Source organism: Ooceraea biroi, chromosome 8, assembly GCF_003672135.1.
Source record: "Ooceraea biroi isolate clonal line C1 chromosome 8, Obir_v5.4, whole genome shotgun sequence".
Lineage (NCBI taxonomy): Eukaryota > Metazoa > Arthropoda > Insecta > Hymenoptera > Formicidae > Ooceraea > Ooceraea biroi.
Genome location: NC_039513.1, coordinates 14,285,233 through 14,303,125, shown reverse-complemented (window position 1 = coordinate 14,303,125; position 17,893 = coordinate 14,285,233). Strand labels below are relative to the sequence as shown.

The 17,893-nt window shown below is 39.7% G+C and overlaps 2 protein-coding genes and 2 long non-coding RNA genes across 6 annotated transcripts; 3 read left to right on the top strand and 1 right to left on the bottom strand.

Moving 5' to 3' along the window:
• Positions 1 to 2,290: 2,290 nt before the first annotated feature.
• LOC105284877 (protein fem-1 homolog B) lies at positions 2,291 to 7,414 on the top strand. 3 transcript variants are annotated; one of them, XM_011348693.3, is made up of 10 exons: positions 2,652 to 2,789; positions 3,875 to 4,052; positions 4,256 to 4,473; positions 4,698 to 5,038; positions 5,119 to 5,279; positions 5,416 to 5,720; positions 5,844 to 6,073; positions 6,169 to 6,285; positions 6,370 to 6,476; positions 6,571 to 7,414. In XM_011348693.3, the coding sequence occupies exons 1-10, from the start codon at positions 2,652 to 2,654 to the stop codon at positions 6,726 to 6,728; spliced, it is 1,953 nt and encodes a 650-aa protein (XP_011346995.1). In that variant the 3' UTR covers positions 6,729 to 7,414. The 3 variants fall into 3 exon arrangements, 2 of the variants coding, with proteins under 2 accessions (XP_011346995.1, XP_011346996.1); XM_011348694.3 differs by lacking the exon at positions 2,652 to 2,789 and adding an exon at positions 2,805 to 3,525; XR_003406909.1 differs by lacking the exon at positions 6,571 to 7,414 and having other exon boundaries at positions 2,291 to 2,789; positions 5,844 to 6,099; positions 6,370 to 6,438.
• On the bottom strand, positions 7,136 to 17,769 carry LOC105284879 (protein decapentaplegic). Its single transcript, XM_011348696.3, has 3 exons — positions 16,895 to 17,769; positions 12,335 to 12,738; positions 7,136 to 10,263 (listed from the first exon to the last, which is right to left on the bottom strand). The coding sequence occupies exons 2-3, from the start codon at positions 12,705 to 12,707 to the stop codon at positions 9,410 to 9,412; spliced, it is 1,227 nt and encodes a 408-aa protein (XP_011346998.2). The 5' UTR covers positions 12,708 to 12,738; positions 16,895 to 17,769; the 3' UTR covers positions 7,136 to 9,409.
• On the top strand, positions 10,206 to 11,488 carry LOC113562443. The gene is made up of 2 exons (XR_003406910.1): positions 10,206 to 10,288; positions 10,450 to 11,488. It is a non-coding gene; the product is annotated as an uncharacterized LOC113562443 (long non-coding RNA).
• Positions 11,786 to 15,133, top strand: LOC105284878. The gene is made up of 2 exons (XR_894948.1): positions 11,786 to 11,875; positions 13,773 to 15,133. It is a non-coding gene; the product is annotated as an uncharacterized LOC105284878 (long non-coding RNA).
• Positions 17,770 to 17,893: the final 124 nt, after the last annotated feature.

Sequence of the window (17,893 nt, the reverse complement as noted above, 5' to 3'; positions counted from 1 at the left end):
AACCGCAAAAATAAAGCCCCACAGCTCTTTTTTTTAAATAAATAGAAAAAGAAAAATTTCATTGATTTAGCCAATCATAGCGTCGACGCTGTCTGATTGGCCAGATAAGAGTCGGTAATCGCGGTCGGCAGTCGGATCGACTGTCGGTATGACGCTTGCAACGATCTCGACATGAGCGCTTTATTCAATATTCAGTGAGCTATGAAGACGGGATGACGTTCGCGTCGTTGCGAGCGCCAAGTAGAACGTACAAGCAACGGCATAAATGCCTTCCTTCGGTTATGAGTAACGGTCGGTAACGGCAGATGGCACGACTGTGATGTGGACGGAGGCGGCGCGGCGCACACGGGCGAATTCTTACAAATTCAAAACCTAAAATATCAAATTAAGGTGTTTTCGAAATCTAGTTTAATAAATAATGTATTGACTATCAAAGAATCATTTGCAGTTATGAACAAAAATTAACCATTGTTTTTAAAAAATGCCATTTTTAATCTGACGAGTTCGTAATTTTTGCAAAAATTAAAAACTAAGTTATTGTTTGTATTTTAATAACATTAAGAGTTGGAAGATCAGTAGCAGATATTGCTGCTGATATTCCATGCTCCACAAAGACAGTACGCACGTGGATACAACGGTATGCTGAAAGGCGGTGATCATGCATTGCATGATCATCGCAAGCATAATCGCCGACCACGATGGACGACACGGGACGAAGACGAAAATCTCGTCGCTTCAATGCAACAACGGCCTTTTGGCACAGTTGCAGAAGCCATCCAGACTGCGGACGTCGACATATCGGACAGGACTGCAAGACGACGACTAAACGAAGCCGGACTTCACTGCTACCGTCCAGCTCACAAAATTCCGTTGACTCCTGAACATCGGGAGCAACGTGTCGCGTTTGCTTTGGACAGCTTGGCGACAAGCCGTGAGAAATGGGAGGCCACGATCTGGACCGATGAAAAGGTCTTTGTATCGTGTACCGACCGTCAACCTCACGTATGGCGATTACGTGATCAACGGTTGAATCCTAATCATGTTGTGCCTATCCACAGAAGTGGAAGGATTTCCTGTGCAATGTGGGGCTGGATTTCTGGCACTACAATCGGAGAGCTGGTGGATATTCCCACACGCATGAACTCTGCGCAGTACATTCGCATACTGGAAGAAGTATTTCTTCCGTCAGTACGTGAAATCTACCCCGTAGAGGACATGCCAGTTATTCGATTAGTGCAGGATAATTCTAGTGTCCATTCATCACGGAAAACACGAGCATGGTTTCGGAATCATCCGGAGATTCATTTGATCCAATGGCCTGCTCGTTCGCCAGATCTAAATTTGATCGAAAATGTTTGGGCACAAATGGTTCAACGATGGGAACCAAGAAGGGAGAGGACGACAGCAGCGACGTTAGCCGCCCATGCGAGAGAAGTCTGGGAAGAATTTCAGTTTCAAGTGAAACTTTCAACCCGACTTCCTCGCAAATTTGATTGATTCGATTCCTAATCAACTCAATCAAGTTATCGATCGTGGCGGATACTGGACTGATTACTGACTGACGGACTATTCACTATCGACCTCTTTACCGGAAAAAATCGGTCCTTTTCAGGGCCACCAAAGATTTAATAACGTCGAAACAGTCTCAAACATATTTCTTGAATAACTTTTCATATATCATATATTAAATATATATATATATATATATATATCTTATATATATTAAATAGATATATTGAAAAATATTCTTAATAAATTTTATATTATTATTATTTATTATTTAGCCCTTAACAATATATAGTATATATACATAAAAATATATTAGTATGTATACATACTATGTTTGCGCTGGCGATGCTTATGTTATTAGCACGTTCTTATCATTTTAATCGATAAGTTCTTAATGTTATTAAAATACAAACAATAACTTAGTTTTTAATTTTTGCAAAAATTACGAACTCGTCAGATTAAAAATGGCATTTTTTAAAAACAATGGTTAATTTTTGTTCATAACTGCAAATGATTCTTTGATAGTCAATACATTATTTATTAAACTAGATTTCGAAAACACCTTAATTTGATATTTTAGGTTTTGAATTTGTAAGAATTCGCCCGTGTGCGCCGCGCCGCCTCCGTCCACATCACAGTCGTGCCATCTGCCGTTACCGACCGTTACTCATAACCGAAGGAAGGCATTTATGCCGTTGCTTGTACCCCTTATATACCGAGAGAGAGAGAGGAGAGAGAGAGAAATAAATTCATTATAAATATAAGTAAACAAGAGCGAAATTTTTGGCGTATTGCGATGAATGAATCACATGACAAACGACTGCGTTCGTGCAAGCGATACGCAATTGCGAATTAGGTTCTCGTGGTTTTTCGTAGAATCCACGTTCATTTGCTATATTTTGACATTGATGTTGGAACAACAAAGCCACGCAAAAACGCTTTGTCGCGGTTATTTTTACAGCGGAATTGATATATTTCGCGCGCAAAACGCTCTTAAAATAGAGCGTGGCGGCGTGCGATGTACTCTCCGCACATACTGACGAGTGACGAACATGAGTTTTGAGGTTACCACAGCGACTCTGAAAGATTTCAGTTAATTGTTGAAGAATTAAGATTCGTTGAAGACGTGGGAGCCCACGAAAATGGACATCGCATGCGAGGTGATAGAAGACTCGCTGATGAAACGGATTTATTATTCGGCTCGGGAAGGAATGGCAATCGCTCTTTATACCTTACTCAGCGATAAATCGGACGCCGATGTCGATTATCTGATTAACCAGGTAAATCATATCTGTTACATCGCTTGCTTTCTTCGCGACCCTTTAATGAAAAGTGCTTGATGTTTTTCCAATGATTTCTACCCCTATTTCCTCTAGTTGTTTGTCGATAATGCTCATGTAAATTCTCAGAACTGGTAACTTGGACAGCTAAATATTTGTCATCATATTATTTTGCAACGCGCGATTGCTGTTTCAAATGGTATCGTCATTATTACGAAATTATTGATTGAACTTCATTATTGTGCTTATGAAGAAAAATCATATATAGAAAATTAATGTTTGCAATAGCATAATTTCCAGTTCTATAACAAATGTTCTTTGTCCAGAACTGTAGAGTATTTATAACTCGATTTCGGTCTATATTCTACTCTTACAAATATTTTAGATTACATAAAACTGCGCGTTATTTGAGGATTTACATATATCTGATGTCGGAATTAATTATTTTGATAAGAGTCCAGGTTCATAAAGTTTCTTATAATTGTTTCTTATAATAAGTTTCTTATAATTGGCTTGACCGAAAAGTCCATGCGGATTTTCCAACAGATGTCGTTCACTTCCAAATATGCGTTTTAGTATATGTCAAGTATGTATACGCTGAAAAAGATGACACTTTAGTATACATTTTTTTCAGTAAAGTGATTTCAATCGAATAAACACAAGTATTTTAGCAACACTTTGAACATGATAAAAAAAATAATATGTCTTTCTGATGCATAATACTTGATATATATATGTATGTATGTATGTATGTGTGATAGAACATATAGTTGTGTAAGATGTGACAGATTTAGAAAGAAATTAGGGCATTATTAACAAGAGACAATAATATTTTATAACAATAAATAACATAAATAATATATGCTTTTATAGGATATATAGTTTTTTAAACATTATTTCGACATTATTTGATTGTTTATTATTACTATTACAATTCTTATTATCGTTTATCGTACATGTAATTCTCTATCATTAAATAAATAATTACCTTTAATGCTGAATTATCTTTATTTATAATTGTTTGTAGAATTTGCAAGATGCAACTTGTACAAAATGAAACAATATTTTAATACGTATGCTTGCAGAAAGTTCTGGAAGATGATGGCCAAAGATGTACACCTTTGATAGTCGCAGCACGTTATGGACACAATAAGGTTGTTAGAATGTTACTTGAGAAATTTAAACCTGATTTAGAGCAGGAGGGAACAGTAAAATTTAATGGATATGTCATCGAAGGAGCTAGTGCGCTTTGGGCTGCAGCAGGTACGATGAAAGAATAATACACCGTCTGTCCAAGCTTAAATATTTCTGTTGACTCAGGAAGAAGGTATTATATTTTGAATAAGAAAGAAGATAAAAGCAAAAAATAATCATCTTTTGTTTTCGGCATTGTTACCAACGGCATCCTGGACAATATGTCATGATAATGATAAATCTATCACATCACCAATATATGTTGATTGCAGGAGCAGGACATTTGAGCGTCCTGAAAACTCTTGTGAAAGCTGGAGCCAATGTTAATCATCCAACAAAAACCAATTCTACCCCTCTTCGAGCGGCATGTTTCAATGGACGTTTAGATATTGTTAAATATTTGACTGATCATCAAGCGGATATAAATATTCCCAACATGTTCAACAACACCTGTCTCATGATAGCATCATACAAAGGACATCTGGATATTGTAAGGATATTGAAATCTTATTACACGATATGTAATATGTAAAAATTTCATCCAAGGACTAACTAAAGTACAAAAGCAAAAGTAATGTCAGAAAATTCGATATTTGACGAATTAATAATTAAACCTAAATGCCGTATGAAAAAAAACTGTTACTATTATTTTATAAGAAATTCTAGTTTAACAATTGTCTCTTGATATGTGTTGATATTTTGTGTTTGATTCAGGTTAATTTTTTGTTGGACAAAGGAGCGGATCCTAATAAGAAGGCGTATTGCGGAGCGACGGCGTTACACTTTGCCGCAGAATGCGGGCACAGTACTATTGTCTGCGAATTGTTGAAATATGGAGCAAAGATGACGAAGAGCGTAAGTGGCATGACACCTTTAATAACGGCCGCCGAGCGAACACGGGCGGAGGTTGTGGAATGCTTAGTACAAAGGCAAGAAGTAACAAAGGAGGAGATAATAGAGGCTTATGAATTACTTGGGGCATCATACGCTAATGATAAAGATAGTTATTGCTTAACTAAGGCATATAAATATCTGCACCAGGCGATGGAATTAAGGTAAAAATAAGTATCATAAGTAAAATAAGTTTGTTCTTTATACCTAACATTCTCACATTATCACTTTTTTTATGTTTTAGATATAGCGATACTAATAATATTGTATATAAGCAACTAGGTTCAACCGTGCAGGCATACGAGAACTGGAAGGAATGCGAAACGCTAGAAAGATTAGAAAGTATAAAAAATAACTCCAATGCCATACACATGGAATCGCTGGCTATTCGCGAAAGAATATTAGGTAACACGATGATATTTCTGTTGAATCGTTGTAAATTCCATTTTGCATTCACGTAATCATATATTTTAAGAAACAATAGGAAAATATAAAAAATGTCTACTTAATGTATTTAACGCAGACACCTTGTATTTATTAGGTCGCCATAATCCAGAACTGCCACATCCTATAGTATTCAGAGGTGCGATATTTGCGGATAATGCTAGATTCGACAGATGCATAGACTTGTGGTTACACGCGTTAAAACTAAGACAGCTTAATAACATATCTATTGTAACGGATCTGCTTCGTTTCGCTCAAGTCTTTTCGCAAATGATACACGTAGGCGTTGACCTGGATCTTTCTCAAGTATTGAACGTGCTAGAAGCAAGTGTGATAGAACTAGATAGGAACAAAGCGAAAATCCAAAATCCAGATCCTAAGGACGATACTGATCAATATGCCGTAAGTTCAATCGATTACAAGTTATAAACCTTCTAATACGATTACGGACATTATTAAATAATATAATGTCTGAAAATATTAACAAAAAGTGAATATATATATTTGAAATTAATGTCTGCATAGGAAGAAATGGAATCGAATATTACAACGACTCTGTATATCCTGACGATTTTGACAAAACTCATGACGCTCAACGGGAGCAGATGCGACGAGTCAGATTTGACGCAAGCGCATCATCTGGTGCATAAATTATGCGCGTTACGAGTGTGCTTGAAAGACGGACAAACCCTGTTGCATCTCGCAGTGAACGCCGAAACTCCCGTCGACGACTTTCACACTAACGACGTGTGCAAGTACGTCGCAAATGCGCGATACTCAAGTAATATTGATAGTAACATTAATATCGGCATGTCAGGATTGTTGAGCAAATTATACGTTCGGTTTGCAGGTTTCCATGCGCAGCTACGACGAGGCTGTTGATTCGTTGTGGCGCCGATGTGAACGCGATGGATAATAAAAGAAATACCCCGCTTCATATTATTGTCGGTTACAGTAAAGCGATTAGGTATATGTTGTTATATTACACATGAAAATTAATTCTACACAAATATAGTTTAATGAAATTTCAATTGATCAATCCTTTTTTTAGCGATTTCGCAACTTTACATTCGATTATAATAGAACTGATAGAGGCAGGTGCACATATGGATACCGTAAATAATAAGGGACGTACACCGTATGATGCAGTTACCACGGGTGAGTAAACGGACCGGTGTCTTTTTTTTTTTTTCTATCGAATTGCTATGCGAAATATGCAAATTAACACGAACTGAATTTTTATTTTTTGTAGGTGTAGCCAAAATAATATTACGGACTCAGACTAAATTGTCTCTGACGTGCATGGCAGCCAAAGCGATTAAAGTTTACAATTTGACCTATTCTGGTAATGTTCCACGTTCACTCGAAAGTTTCATAGAACTACACGGGCCGGGACTGAATCAGAGCTGATAAGTCTTGATAAATTCAAAAATTTCTCTTGTACAAAATATATATTACTTAATATTTTCTGCATAACGTACATGTATACGTGTATGTGAACGTAATAATAACGTAAACAATATAACATAAACATAAAATAGAGATTTTACAGATATTTCAGAAAAAAATATTTAATAAAGCTTTATAAGATTTGTCAAGATGAATAATTATAAAATTATCGCGTAAATTGAGGGACAATTTGCAATGTCTTTTGCAATAATACTTGAGATCTTGAGAAGAGGAGAATTCTCGTTTTATATCAAGCATTGTCTCTATAATAAGATAGAGTAAATGATATATATATATTTTAAATTATATTTGAAAGATCCATGCCGATGGAAAGGTACGAGGTATGAGATACGTACTCGTATAATTGCCACACATACATATTGAATTTATTTAATATTTACACATGCGCAATCTGTATACAACCACGGAAAATTAGAAAATTAATGATAAAACATATAAGAATATACATACACACGGGACACTTTACAACATATTATTTACAATGTTTAAAAAATTATTTATTTTATTTATCTTACACACTTTACAACACAGCGCTCGCTTATATTCGATAACACTTCTGTACAACATATACATCTGTGCTCGAAATTTTTTTGGCAAAGAAAAAGAGAAATAAATAGTAATCTTTAGGCAGGTACAATTTATTCGTGACGGCAGGATTTACGTAGTAGACATATATTCATTCGCTCGTTCAGAGTGGAGAATGAGAATGTATACTTCGTCGCTCCGTGCGAGTATGTCATAACCGGATACATCGATTTATCTACCTAATTTGCTCTCTGTCCTGCTCTTTCTGTCATTTCATATTTCACTCGTTTCAAACATCACGGCGATATTGTAAAAATGCGATTTTCATGTTTCCATGATTGTAGAGAGATATCTATTCGATACCTTTACACGGCCAACATTATTTCCGCTCTACAAAACGGTCAATGTCCTTGTTGTTTTGATCCATCTTTCACAGTAAAAACGATTTCTTTCTTTTTATATCACTCTTTCTATCATAAATGATTACTATTAGTCATAATTGACAGTGTATTTCCAACATAGCGTAACACATTGTTGTTTGCTTGCCGAAGCGATCATCTCTCGCAATGATCATACGATCACGGTGATTACGATTCATCGCACAATCTTTGCCGAACTTTAAGTAAATCCGCATTGTCTTTGCGGCTTTACCGCGCCTTTTAAATATTATTTAAAAGCCGCCGTTTATTTCAGTCTCGGGAAGCTCGATCGTGAAATTTCCAAAGTGCAGTCACGAGGATACGCGAATACGTGAAAAGTCGTATATTCACGTACAAACAGCGTTAAATTAATTTTCATTTATTATTTTTTCATTATATATCCATATTTTTCATTATTTTATACAATTTCAACATTTTATTAGACAGTAAGATCAATCGATCGTTTTATCGCATCTTGAGAATCTGTACGTTCAAGTCACGAATGGAGTTGAATTCTTCGCTGAATAATAGAGGCATTATCCAGTGTTCCAAGTTAAAAGCAAATCAAGTCCAAGTACGAATACTACAAATACTACAAATATTTCGTGGAAACGAGCGCCGAGAGGTGTTAAAAGATAAAATTTTATTAAAATTTATCAACATCTTTTTTCATTTACGAAAACGTGAAAACGATTCACACAAAAAAATATTCATAGACGGTCCTTACTAATAGTTATATCTTTCACGCTACAGAGATTTGAATATTTGACAAAGATTGCGCGGATGTTAAACAGCAAAATTCTATTCCATCACCTTTTCGCGGATAAAAGTTACTCCCTACTGTCATCTTCTTAATTGGGCTGGTTTACAGGCCGAGTAGCTATTCTTATCACGCATCGCGTTCTCAATAAACTTGACCGACCGGTCAAGCCATTGTAATAATTACCGCGTCACTTGGCTCTACCGATACCTCGAGCTGTGTTTCATGATGATTAGAAAAAGCAGCTGCATCATCTGTTTCTTTATTCCTTTTTTCTATTTCTACATTCCAATCAGGCAATCACGTTAATTACATTTCGAGTTGCCATTGCTGCGTGATCAAAAGCTGCGTGTCGATCGCTACGTGTACGATCGAAGTCAAGGCTATTTAGACATCTACGTAGAGCTGATCTAATGGGATCTATTAAAAGTCTTTCGTTTCTCTGTCGAGTTGAGGCAAATCACCGATGAGTTTCAAACAGTTGGATCTTTTAAGAAAGAAAGATTTGAAAATATTTAATATCGCGTATTTGTGAAAGCGTTGAAAATCTTTGTCTTATGCTGCCACTAAAAATAGCAATATATACCACCTGCATTTATTTCTATCATTTATCTTTAGCATTGTTCGTCGTGTGTCTAGAAATAATTTCGACATTCATATTACGCACTCTACTTTCGAGATCTCATTCTTCTTTGAAATATAAACGATTTATACTTTGCCTGTGTTGAGCATATCTCTCTCTCTCTCTCTCTCATTTATATCCACGGAATAATAGAGATTAACGAGACATGCATGTACGAAACGCGAGTCAGTCCTCTCGTTAGTCTTCCTCTCTTCTCATCGTGTCGTCGCGTCGATTCGAATACGAAATACGAATCATTCTCGCGTACTGTGAATTAAGAGGAAGAGACCGCAACTCAGCGGCAACCGCATCCGAGAACTGCCATGTCTTGGTAATTTTTCAGAACAACCTTGTTCTCTTCATCCAAATACAACATCGATATCGAACTAAGCGCGGTCGGCACGCAACACGCTTTCGGCACCATGCTCGGTTTAGTCGAGTAAACGAGTGTCTGCACGATCGCGTGATTCGTCGAGTTGAGATGGTCCGCCAGAGGAAACGGGCAATCACCGTGGCAGTAGAAGGCGTCGTATCCGGGCGGTGCGACGATCCAATCGTTCCAGCCGACGTCCGCAAAGTCCACGTAGAGCGGATGTCGCCGGCAATTCTCGCGCCCGTCCTTCCGCCGATTTTTCCGCAGGGCGGCCCGCCTGGCCCGCCGGTCCATTATCTGATTCGCCGACGCCATTTTGTAGCGGCCGTCGTCCATGTACGTGAAGAGCATCGGCCGGCTGACCACCCACGCGTCCTTGTGCTCGTCAGCGGCTCGCCTAAGCCGCACGTGTTCCCGCGCGCGGGCGAGCGCGCCGGTCACGTGGATCAGGAGGCCGTGATTGTCGCGGTGGTTCTGCAGCCATCTAACTACGGCCGGATGCACGTCCAGGCTGATGCTCGCGTTCTTCGTTGCGTTGATCACCTTGCTGTCGATCAACCGCAGTATCGGTTGGCTGCAACCCTTCTTGCCGGGCCGCATTATGTCGTAGACCAATATCCGGCCGCGCTTAGGCCCGTCCGCCGCGCTCTCCGGTACGGCGACACGCGTCAGGATCAGCTCCGCTGCTTGCAGCGTCTCGCCACATGGTATCCCGCTCAGATCGAAGGACAGCCGAAAGCGGTTCGGGGAGCGAAACTTGCGATCCAGCTCGCTCTCTGCAAACGAACAACACGGTTACAGGTGAAAACAAAATATTCAATTTAATTGCACGTCTTCTGTTTCAATTTTACTTTTCATTTAAATTGAGAAAACGTTCATAGAAATGTTGAAAAAACTGTTAAACTTAAGCATGTATCTCATTAGGTCGCAATCAAATTAAAAATAAATCATTGCTTTCGCAGAAAGACTGCTTAGAGATTCAGAGGAGACGATCCTCTAAAATTTCCTGTTCGTCGTGCCGCTGCGAATTTATCACAGACATGTTTATTATCTTACGACATTTATATTAATAAAGAACGCCATCGGAATACACACGAATTTACACGCACGCACGTACGCGATAAATTTTACGATGCGCAAACTGCACGTATAATTTAAGTTACGCTTCTACGAAAATAGCTAACAACGTTAAGTGTGTGACGCAGTTATTCCTTGAACGACTCGAAAACAGTGGATGCAATCATAAGCGCAGTTGTAACACGTATGTAAATTTCGTAAGCGACGTAGTTCGGCTCGTACACACACTCACTCGCGTGCATCAGTTGAGCACGCTACATACGTCAACGAAGAATCTAGCAATTTCTCTAGAGGCAAGTAATAAGATATCGGAGAATTTAAGCTAAATCTCCAAATTAATCATTGTTTTATACAATCGAATTAAGAAATTTTTCTCTAGAGATTTTATACATGTTGACAATACGTATTTTATTGTCTCTGCGTATATTGATAGATAAACGATAAATCAAACTTTAAACTCGGAATTGAAGATAATCAGGTTCTTAGTGAAAGTATCAACCGCAACGTAACTGCTTCAATTTACGTTAATGTTGGAAAAGAAACAATAATCACGAGAAGATTATTCCAACTTGTGATTATATCTCTACGGAGAAGAATCTCTTTTTCTCTTCAGAAGCTCCAGGAGCTTTTCACGCCCGATGGCCTATTTACTGTTTGAAAATGTTTTAATTTGCAAATGAGTTCATGTATCACGGCCAAAGAAGAGATTGGATCTCGGGACGTTTGTCGGCAAGTATTTCTCGTTACATGAAAGCATGGAATCAATCTCTGATTATAGCAAAAGCTCCCTCTCAAGTACAGTCTGTTCTTTATAGCTGGTGCAATAAACGCGATAGACTAAAATGAAAATAATATATTGGCATAAAATTAATTTCTCATATTTTAAATTTGTAACAATTTATCACAATTAAAGTGATTATCGAGTAAACGCACGTTGATCAAAATAGTGTTTTCATCAAAACGCATCAATTTCCTTAGGCGGCGGTACCCTTTTGTCCGTTCCATTACACATCCCATTCTTAATTGCTTTCGCCACTTTCTCCGATGTTATTTCACTCCTGCGAGATATGCCTTTGCCATTCAAAAGCACTTGCTTTCAGAATTGTCTGGAATAGGGATGCTTATCCAGTGCTGCGACACTCGAGCTCGTGGAACAATCGGTTGGAATGCCGGCCCGCCCAAGCTAATATCCGGATATGAATCACTGGAACGGAAGCTGGACCTCCTCAGAGCGAAAGACCTACCGACGATCCTTCGAACATTCCAAGGCAATCTCATCATCGGGCGATAATACCCTCGCAGGAAGAGCGTGTAAGGAGCTAATTTCCCTCTTTGTTTTTTTTTTTGGTTGAACAATCCCGGGGGACATTCGACAGCAGGTTTCACGGCGCATTGTCGACCATCACCGTAGTTGAAAAGTCCTTTGTCGGTTGGAGGACCATGAAATCGTTCAAATACCTATCGCTTTTTTTTCACAGACGAGTTGCGCGCGATCGCAATGTACAACATTACCTCGCAATTTCTTCTATGCATTCATTAAATGAAAAATCGCATGCGATTAATATTATTCATATTAGTGTTTTTAATATCAACGACAAAACTACGACAGATGAATCAACTACAAATCTCAAATCTTTCCCGATTACACGTGTATGAATGAACTTTTCTTCCTCATTTTCTTTTTCCGCGGGTTTGTTTTATTGCCGGTTTGAATCAGAATACTATCAGAAATCTACTATTACAGAAAATCTGCTCCACAAATTTACTCACCGACATGCGGAAACGAGCGAACGGTGTTGGCTGATCGCGCGTGAATGCCCCGTTTCGCGATGTCTGCGCTGTCGATGCTGTTCTGACGGTCATAAAGCTTCCTAAGGGATTCTGGAACGTGAGCTGAGCCCTGCGGTTTAGGTCTCTTCGTGAAGCCTAGGAGAGAGAGTAGGCTGGCTTCCATTCCAACGATCACTTGTTCGCGATCGTTCGTTCTGAAGTGAAGCAGTGGTGACGACAAGGACGACGACGACGACGAGGACTTGTCCGTGTCCGAGTCGATGCGTAGGTGCGCCTCTGCATTAGCATTCATACTTATCAGCAGCGCGACTGCTGCCACGAGCACTAATTTCAGCAGCGGCAACATACGCATCGTGACGTCGTCATTCACTGACGTTACCTCCCTAAAAGCATACAGAAAAGAATATCTTGAAAAAATCTTTATAGCGTCATTGGAACGGTGTTTTAGAAAAATCACACTGTTTTATCTCTTTTAAAAGGATGATTTCAGAAAAATAGGAAATTTTCCTTAGATTTCAGATCTTTAGAGAGTATACTCTCTGTACACTTGATAGGTTGAAAAAAGGGTTTACATCGCATGCATACGTATAAGGGAGATTTCGATATTGTGTAAATCTTAGCACTGAGAAATTCTCTTACGTATGGATGAAACAACTTGTCAGTCACCCGTCACTGTTGAGTACACTAACTCTAAATTCGAATTTCTACAATATTATTGTTACAAGTATATAACGTTTATTAATTTAAGACACTTTCTTTTAAAATGTTTCCACGATTTTATGAAGAAAATTCTGACAGCACTGGAATATTATAAACATCCTTACAGCTGATCCGAGCGGCAACTAACATCTAATAGATTAATACTGGACTTCTACTACAGAGGATCGCGGAACATGCTTAAAAAGGCACCTTTTACCTACCAGGACGATAGCAGGACTGAGGAGTTCATTAAGGAATGCGCTCTGCTCCGAAGAATTTGGGGAAGGGATGGAACAACCTCTTTCAGAGATAAATTATAATTCCTAAGGCAATGGGTAGCATTGTATTAGTTTGAAACAGTGTCAAGTGATGAATCACACGATGCAATTATGCAGTTATATAAAATGGATTTCGCTCATATAGGCATCAGTTATTTAACTATTCTTTTATAAAACATTAAATCGTCTAATTTCTTTAATTATAATCCCAGAAGGACAAAAAACGATCCAAGTAAGGAAAAATAAAGATGCATATCTTTAATGAAATTTTCAATAAATTTTTTGAATTGCCTTCAATAAATGTTTTATAAAATCTTTATTTAATAAGATAAATATCTTTGAATAAATAATACAATTTCACATGCATATTACAACGCGATGAGATTGTGCTAACTGATCTTATAACTGATACGTATATAATATGAATTTACTCCTTCCAGCTTGATCGGGTCTCTCCGAGTTCAACAGCTATCGGAAATTTTACTCAGAAGAGCTGCATAATTTGTCCGAGTCAGCATAAGACAAGGAAGAGCAGGCTCAGAGTCTGATTCGATTGGCCATCGGTTCCCGGGCCCGCCAATCAGTGTGGAGGGATTCGTCGAGTCAGGCTCTGCTCCAAAGTAATCGCTTTCTCTTACTCTCCACCATCAAGCATTTTTTTACGATCTTATATACGGTGATTCGAAAATAACTTTGGAGATTAGATGATAATAGAATTAACTAAATATATAAAGACATAACGTTTATGGCGTAAGTAGTTGGTAAATATAGTTTGTTTACAATAAAGCAAAATGACTTTCTAATAAAACCTGCGAAGCATGACGTAACGCGACTCGTATTTATCATTTCAAGTATAACGTGCTATCACGATCGTAGAGAATAATTTTGGGATTAACTGAGCAATATCTTTTGTGGCGCACTTTGTTAGATGTATCAACGGTTAGAGTTCCACCATGGGAGGATGAAACTGGTTTTATCCGCGATTTTCCAGCGCGCAATGTTTCTCAAAGGTGGAATATTTATGCATCTTGTTCATGCACGCGCGCATCATTATCGGTGGGAGATACATGTTTCACTCTCGGTCTCATTCAGCGCAAAATATTAAGACCAATGCTTTCCTGCTAATATTTTAGCTAAACAAATATCAGATATGAAACGTAAAAAGACTCCAATCGAGATTGCCAAAGACTGCGAGACAAGCCTCTCTTATTATAATAGAGAAAATCATTTAAATTCGTTTGTATTTAGTAATATAAGATAGATTAGTAATGAATAATTACAAGATACATAAAGTAAATTCTGCAGATTTTGAATTGCAGAATCCTATACATTATCGTGAGCTCGACGTTCCTGTTAAAATATCTGTTATAAAAGAAAAAATGAGGAATGCAAAGCTCTCAAGCCGAAACAGAAGACTCAGTACTCTTACGAAAATGTCTTAGCAACGTGGGAGCTGATACGGGAATGTTCAAGACATTTGAATAAATCATAATACCTAATGAATTCGCTAAGGAGATACATTATTAGCAAGCGATACTTTGCTAAGCGCGTAATTGAAATGCGATATCTTCCTTCTGTTGATTTTATAAAATAAGTGCACAACGCTGCGCGGCACGAGTTCTCAGTATTCCCGCTTAGTATTCTCATTAAAGGCACTGTTACGCGTGTGCGCACGTTAATTAACTCTCTTCTCGGAAATGTTGTGCACACGCATATTTTTTCTATCTGAGACTGGCGCTTTCTTCTGCTGCGTAAACGGCAAGTGACACGTTTATACACATTAAAGAAACTGTTTCACTAATTACCGAATTCTTATTTATTTGATCCTTTAAATAAATAGATATACCATAATCAGTGGTCATCTCAATAATCATTAATTTCTTGCTACAAGTTAAATGCTGTGCATAAATAAAAATAATAAATACGATTAAAACATATCACTTTTAAATACATTCACGTTATTATTGTTGTTGTAATATAATATATTATCAAAAATAATGTTGGAACGTTGAAAATATAGGTCAAAAATAAATCTTTGATAATGTCTTAATTTTAATATTTCGTTCTTCATTATATTGTATTCAACATTAAATATACTACATAATTATGTTTACAATCAAATTAATTGAGTAATAATCTGACCAATAAAATGAAAATAAGGGAATGGCCAAGAGAAGCTATTGGAATCATCAATTAGGCAATTTGATGATTGCAACATCGATAAAATCGAAAGTCTCATTAATTGCTCATATTGCGCCTATTGCACAACAATATGGTGGTTTATAACATCGTTCGGTGGAATAATGCATTATTTCAACTCATCGACGTGATTCGCAGCATGAGGGTTCACGGAGCCCCTCGTGCGGCTCTGACAGTACGTGTGAACAGCAGAAACGGGGTAGAAAGGTTGGTGGGATTAGAGCCAAGCTGTCTGCTACGCCGCGGCCTCTCTCTCTCTCGCGCGCGCGCGTTCGCTGCTCCGAACCCTGAGGTAGCGTGGCGTGTGGTGCGATACGGTGGCCAGGAACGCGCGCAAGTGCACCCAAGCGAATCTCGTTACGCGCATTAAGTAATGCATCGAAATCAAACTCCTTTCTTTCGCGACAATTTACTTATCTCGTGACTGAATTTACTTATTTTTTCAAGAACAATGAATTTATCGATGAATGTTGGCGCGAAAAAGCGGCTCGACGTTTGCATTTTTGGTTGTGACGTATATTGCGGGTGGACAATGAGTCGGTGGTCGGAGAAAATTTCTTAGCGCGTACGGGTAAATAAATGTAGCGCTAATGGCAGCTGCGACAATTAGCAATCTTTTCTATTTGATGATCTACTCGAGTAAAAGCGGCGGGAAAAATACATGTCCCGAAGATTTTCTCAAAGGACCACCCATGCGCTCGCTACGTCTGCCATGCTACCTTCCTCGAGCGGTCCATCATTCATTACAGGAGGATCGAGGCGATTACATAGGAATTTGCTCGCGAATGGCGAGTAAACAACACCGGTAACCGTCATTCCTCATCGCTCTGGCTGGAAACAACATCCGACGCGCGCGCGCGCGCGGAATGGCGGATTTGCATTCGCATTTGCGCGCCAGCGTGAACGCGCACACGTTCGCTGCCAGCGACACTGGAATGCGGCATGCTGGAATAAGTATACAAGGATAAGGTCGGCACAGAGCGCGGCGTGTGCGGTGCCTCCGAAGCGCGCACGACTCATATACAACGTAAGCGCGTCATCGTCTAAAATAATCGAGCCAGGCGGGGCACCGGCAACGGTGGCGGCAGCGACGGCGGCGACAATGAGCTCGGCCGGCGCTTAAAGTTGAGGAAGAAGTGGGTCGGAGAGTAGGAGCGGTGGGACGCGCGCGCGCGCGCGCGCGCGCGCGCGAGATCGGAAAGAAAGGAAATAGAAAAAGGAATCTCGCGGTCACGCCGCGCGCGCACATCTTGAAGCAAGAGACGAGTATAAAAAGAAAGGAATTAAATAAGAGATATAAAAAAAGAGAGAAACGTAGACAAGGAAATAAAAAAATAAAAGAAAAAGAGAAATTCTTGCTTACCTAACTAATCGCGAGTTGGTAATTCGAGCAGCCACGGCATCTCAACGGAGCCTTCCCACATAAAACTGCACCATGCGTAATCTTGGCACTGTTGGCGCGCGCGTCCACAACGCAAAATCCAGGACACTCCAGACGATGGTCAGCCTATGCGTGCGTAGAGGGAAACAACGTAGCGTCGACGGCGGCGATTGACGGCTTCTCGACAGCGGTTTGTTCGCTCGCGCGCGACACTTTTGCACTTAAAATCCGCGCTCACGACGACCGTTACTCCACAGTGTTTCCTCGATGCGTTCTTTTCCACAGTACCATGTACGAGCCACACGAACCCCAGTTTTCGCGAGCATCTGGCTCTCTGAATGGATAAGGAGAGAAACACTAACACTAATTTTCTTGGTGATCACGACCGAGTATTAACACATCGCGATTCTCTCTAGTTAATTTCTTTATTTCTCTCTCTCTCTCTTTTGTATCGTCGCGTTGTTCCGGCTCAAGGGAACGAAGGAATTGATGGGAAAAGGGAGGGGGGGGGGAGAGATGCGAGGGCCTTCCTTCGTACACCTGCGCGACCTATCAACAGGTCCTCGCAAGCGCACGTACGGGGCACGCGAGGCGGAATCCGGCCTCGCCGAGTTCCAGTCGCACCGTCAGAGGCAACACTCGCGTTTTTTCTTCCTCCAGAGAACGATGATGCCGTGCGACGTGTCACGCAAGAGCACACGCAGAGCTACTTTCAATCGTGCGAATATACGCGCAGTCAAAGAGCTGAGAGCGAGCAAACTATCGCGACGAGGTTTAGGCAAGGCCGCGTCGAACGTGTGCCTCGGATCCAACGCGCTCCATTCTACTGGCCCTTCCTTTTCTACCGCCGCGCCGCGCCGCGCCGCGCCGGGGCCTCCCCACTAGATCGGTTGCCGCGATTCCAGGACCGCCGCGCCGCGCTGAAATCCGCCGTTCCTGATGTATCTCATGCGCGCTATCATCCACCGCTTCTCACTTTTA